Consider the following 5,129-nt stretch of genomic DNA (forward strand, 5'->3'; position numbering starts at 1 on the left):
CCTTCAGGCAAGCGTATGCTAAGGACTCAAGAAGGGCTAGCATACGCTTGCCTGAAGGCACAGTTAAATGGGCTTGTTGGACAATATCGTTAAAAAATGGACATATAAAATTTTTTGGGGGGGAGAAATGCTTTATTTCACAAAAACACAAGAAAGTTAAACTGTATACATCTGTATTCCAAATTAATCTGTATCTGTATCAAATTTATCTGTATCTGAATCCATCTGTATTTCAATTTTTTTTTACACATAATCATTCTGCCATGACACCTCTCCATCAGGGGATTCAAAAAATGCAGCAAACTGGTTTTGAATGCTCATGACACGTGCCGTTGACCGTAAGTCCATAAATTGGACCCTCTGAGATTGGTTACTGGGCTCCGGTTCAACAATGCTGCTGTCATTGTCCCTCAGGAAATTATGAAGAACACAGCATGCCAGGACAACTTTTATGGCGTTCTCCACGTGAAGTTGCATGCTTGTTAGCAAGACTCGCTATTTGGCTGTGCACACCCCAAATGCACATTCAACTACGTGGCGTGCACGGCTGAGTCTATAATTATAAACTTTTTGTTGACGGTTGAGACCACAGCCGCTGTATGGCCTCATAAGGTTTTCTGCCAATCCAAAGGCCTCGTCTGCCACCATTACTAACGGTAGGCTGGGTTCCTTAGTGCAGGGTAGAGGCCTGCTTTCAGGAATGTTGAGTTGTCCCGCATGCACACGACGCCCAAAGGCCGACTCGCGGAATATACGGCCGTCACCTTGGCTTCCATAAGCTCCCACATCCACAAAAAGAAATTTAAGGTGTGCATCGGACAATGCTAGGAGGACCACCGAAAAATATTTCTTATAATTGAAATAGGATGATCCAGAGTGGGGTGGTTTCTTCACCCTGATGTGTTTCCCATCAAGGGCACCAATACAATTTGGAAACTGCGTTTTCTCCCAAAATGTGTCTACGACAGATTCCCAGATCTCTTCTGTGGGCTCTGGCATCACTATGTCATGTAACTCCTCCCATATTGCCACACATGTTTCCTTTACCACTCTAGACACTGTTGTGATGCCAAGTAGGAAATAGTGGTGTAAGGTAACATAACTTTGTCCTGTGGCAAGGAACCTAAGATAAAAAAATTTACATATTGAAAAAAATTTTTTATGAAAATAAGTCCTAAATCTAACCCTATCCCATAACCCTAATCCATAACCCATATCCCTGAACCCTATCCCCTAAACCTATTCCCTAACCCTAATCCCTAACCCTAATCACTAACCCTAACCCCTATCCCAGAACCATATTCCCTAACCCTATCCCCTAACCCCTATCCCTGAACCCTATCCCCTAAACCTATTCCCCAACCCTAATCCTAATCACTAACCCTATCCCAGAACCCTATTCCCTAACCCTATCCCCTAACTCTAATCCCTATCCCTGAACCCTATCCCCTAAACCTATTCCCTAACCCTAATCACTAACCCTAACCCCTATCCCAGAACCCTATTTCCTAACCCTATCCCCTAACCCTAATCCCTATCCCTGATCCCTTTCCCCTAAACCTATTCCCTAACCCTAACCCCTATCCCTGAACCCTATCCCCTAAACCTATTCCCTAACCCTAATCCCTAACCCTAATCACTAACCCTAACCCCTATCCCAGAACCCTATTCCCTAACCCTATACCCTAACCCTAATCCCTAACCCCTATCCCTGAACCCTATCCCCTAAACCTTTTCCCTAACCCTAATCACTAACCCTAACCCCTATCCCAGAACCCTATTCCCTAACCCTAATCCCTATCCCTGAACCCTATCCCCTAAACCTATTCCCCAACCCTAATTCCTAACCCTAATCACTAACCCCTATCCCAGAACCCTATTCCCTAACCCTATCCCCTAACCCTGAACCCTATCCCCTAACCCTAATCCCTAACCCCTATCCCTGAACCCTATCCCCTAAACCTATTCCCTAACCCTAACCCCTATCCCAGAACCCTATTCCCTAACCCTAATCCCTAACCCTAATCACTAACCCCTATCCCAGAACCCTATTCCCTAACCCTATCCCCTAACCCTAATCCCTATCCCTGAACCATATCCCCTAACCCTAATCCCTAACCCCTATCCCTGAACCCAATCCCCTAAACCTATTCCCTAACCCTAATCACTAACCCTAACCCCTATCCCAGAACCCTATTCCCTAACCCTATCCCCTAACCCTAATCCCTATCCCTGAACCCTATCCACTAACCCTAATCCCCAACCATAATCCCTAACCCTAATCACTAACCCTAACCCCTATCCCAGAACCCTATTCCCTAACCCTATCCCCTAACCCTAATCCCTATCCCTGAACCCTATCCACTAACCCTAATCCCCAACCATAATCCCTAACCCTAATCACTAACCCTAACCCCTATCCCAGAACCCTATTCCCTAACCCATAACCTTATCACCTAACCCTAACCCATATGTGTTTTACACTTACCTGAGTGTCACTAGGAGCCGTTCCTCCGGTGAAACAGAGTTCCGCATTACAGTGTCCATCCTGGTCAGCCTTGGTCTGAGCCTCTCTAACAGGTCGTCGAAGCGCGGCACTGACATCCTTGTGAAGTTCATGAATTTGGTTGGATATGAACGCAGTTCAGAATACAAATTGCAAAAGTGCCCCGTTGACACCCGATGGGATACCATAGGATGCACCCAATATTGATGCTGTCTCCTGCTTCTCTCCTCCTGCTGTCTCCTTCTCCGTTGCCTCCGCAAGGCAATCAGAATGATTGCCTCATCAATTTTCAGGATGACAGGATCCATATTTGTCTGCAAATTTCAGAAAATGCCAAAAAGCTCAAATAGACTCAATAAACTCTGTTTTGCTCTCACCTCTCTCTCTCTCCTAACAAAATGGCACCGACACATGCTCTGTTATGTTTTCTGTGGCATTGTGGGAAATTTGGGAGTGTATATCGCGTTTTTAACTCTGATTTTTCCAGGAGCCCTACCTAGCTTTGCAGCTCGTTTTTCAAAACGTCCATGGAAATGAAGCCTAAAAGTTAGAAAATTTGTTTTGTTTGCTTATGCTGAACGTTTACCTCTTGGTTCGAAATTCATCCTCTTAGTCAACATCGCCATCTAATGGCTGTATACCAGTTTGCAAAATGTTAATTTAGAGCAGTGTCTTTCAACTTTTTTTCAGTCAAAGCACCCTTTAGAATTGCACAAAATCCTGGGGAGTATCAGTCTGAGGACTTGTTAACACAAAGAGGTGCATTCAAGTTTTTTTGTGTGTGTTCCTGTGTGTTATGTTTTTTAATAGGCTTCTCTATGCTCATAAAATACGCCAAAAAAGGTGCTGGCATGTCTTAAATTGCACCTCACAAAAATGCATGGTACGACAGTACCCCCTCACAAATTCCCCCTCCTAAATCCCTCCTCCTAACACAAGTACCTCCCCCCTAGCACAAAACTTCTCATCCTACCACATATTTCTCATAACTGCAGGAAAGTGACAACAGCAGAGGGGAGGAGAGAACCAGGAGGAGGTGCAGGCTGTGCTCTCCCCATCACCCCCCTCTCCCTCCTGTCTGTATACAGCAAATAACACAGAACTCTCAGTTTATGACTGTGCAGGGTTTGATTAGCGCCCCCCACCCACAATTTCTGCTGCTGGGACATGAGCAGCCTGGGGAGGAGATAGGGGGAGGTAATCAAGCCCTGTACAGTCCAATCATTAAAGGGTTCCTCTGTTAACCTCTGCGTACAGAGGGAAAGAGCATATCCCGCATACTCCTGACCTGACTCTCTCCTCCTTTGTGCTGTTATCTGTATTCTTACCGGCAAAACTGAAAGCTGTGCAGGCTGCCCGACCTGTCCATAGCAACCGATTATGTCATTGGTTGATAGGATGCAGGCAGCTTTCACAGCTTTCAGTTTTGTCGGCATGAGTACAGATTAGAGATGCACTGAAATTGTAGCGGCAAAATTGTGTTTTTGTGCCAATAATGGCACCGAAAACGCATGTGATTTTACTTATGGTGTTTTTCATAGGTCATGTGACACAAAAACTGTATCAAAAACGTAACACAGGTGAGTTATTGAGGCATTTTTGCAGCGTTTTCCATGCAGTTCAGTTTCTTTTTAACTGACCAAAAATGCAGCAAGCATGATGATTACCACCATAGCGGAAGCACAGCAGACCAGCGTAAAGACATGCATAGAATTCAAAGGGATGCATTTTTCTTGAGCTTTTCTTGTGCTAAAGGTGCCAATAATGGCTGACAATAAATTCATATTCATATTATTAATTAAATAAAAAAATGTAATATAATATGTAGTGGCCACCCCAACTTCCAAGGGCCTGATGGTGACCCCCAGAGCCAGTGAGAACCGACATTCCTCCTCAGGGTGCAGGTTACTAGGCATAGTGCAAGGTGAAAAGATTGTGCGCCAGTCACTTTTTGTAAAAATGATCAAAGAGAGTTTTATTTATCTAAACAAGATTGTTGGTGAGAGGGTAAGGCACAGGACACCCTTAGGCAAATGCAATAGCAATTAAGGCAAACTCCGCAGACCAAAAATAGAACTAGGCAGAGAGCAATACAGAATCAGGGCTTTAAGCTGAATGCAGCAATCTGTATCTTGTAGCAACCGCTGTCTCCTATGGCAACAAATTCTCTCAAAGTATCCTACTGTAGATCTTCCAGTTTAACTCACAATATCCCATTGTTGATCTCTAAGCTCAGCTTGCCGTCTCTCTCACTAGACTTCTTGGACTCTCAGCTACCTGCTGGATTCCCGTGCTTCACCCACAGATAACCGCTGTACATTATCTTCAAGTTTTACTTACAAGTCCCTGCCATACTCCTTCAAGCTTTACTCACAGCTACCCGCTGCCTTCCTGGATGAGTCTCTACTGAAGCTTTCCCACTACTTCACTGTCCTTGGCTAGTGAAGCGTCTGCTCTGGTACTCCTTCAGAACTTCATTCCTCTCAATCTTGTCTCCGGTAACAGGAGTGGTCATCCCTTTGTGGCAGTTGCTTCTCCTTTACCTCTGACAACGATCAGGCTCCCTTCGGGCTGAGCCTCTATGAGCCTCTAACACACAGGGATCCGCCCTAGGCTTCAGGCT

General features: G+C 45.0%; 1 protein-coding gene across 1 annotated transcript; it reads right to left on the reverse strand.

Annotated features, from left to right (window-relative positions):
- Positions 1–236: 236 nt before the first annotated feature.
- LOC120944863 lies at positions 237–2,984 on the reverse strand. Its single transcript, XM_040358616.1, has 2 exons — positions 2,489–2,984; positions 237–1,123 (listed from the first exon to the last, which is right to left on the reverse strand). The coding sequence occupies exons 1-2, from the start codon at positions 2,812–2,814 to the stop codon at positions 496–498; spliced, it is 954 nt and encodes a 317-aa protein (XP_040214550.1). The 5' UTR covers positions 2,815–2,984; the 3' UTR covers positions 237–495.
- Positions 2,985–5,129: the final 2,145 nt, after the last annotated feature.

This window comes from Rana temporaria, chromosome 7, assembly GCF_905171775.1.
Source record: "Rana temporaria chromosome 7, aRanTem1.1, whole genome shotgun sequence".
Lineage (NCBI taxonomy): Eukaryota > Metazoa > Chordata > Amphibia > Anura > Ranidae > Rana > Rana temporaria.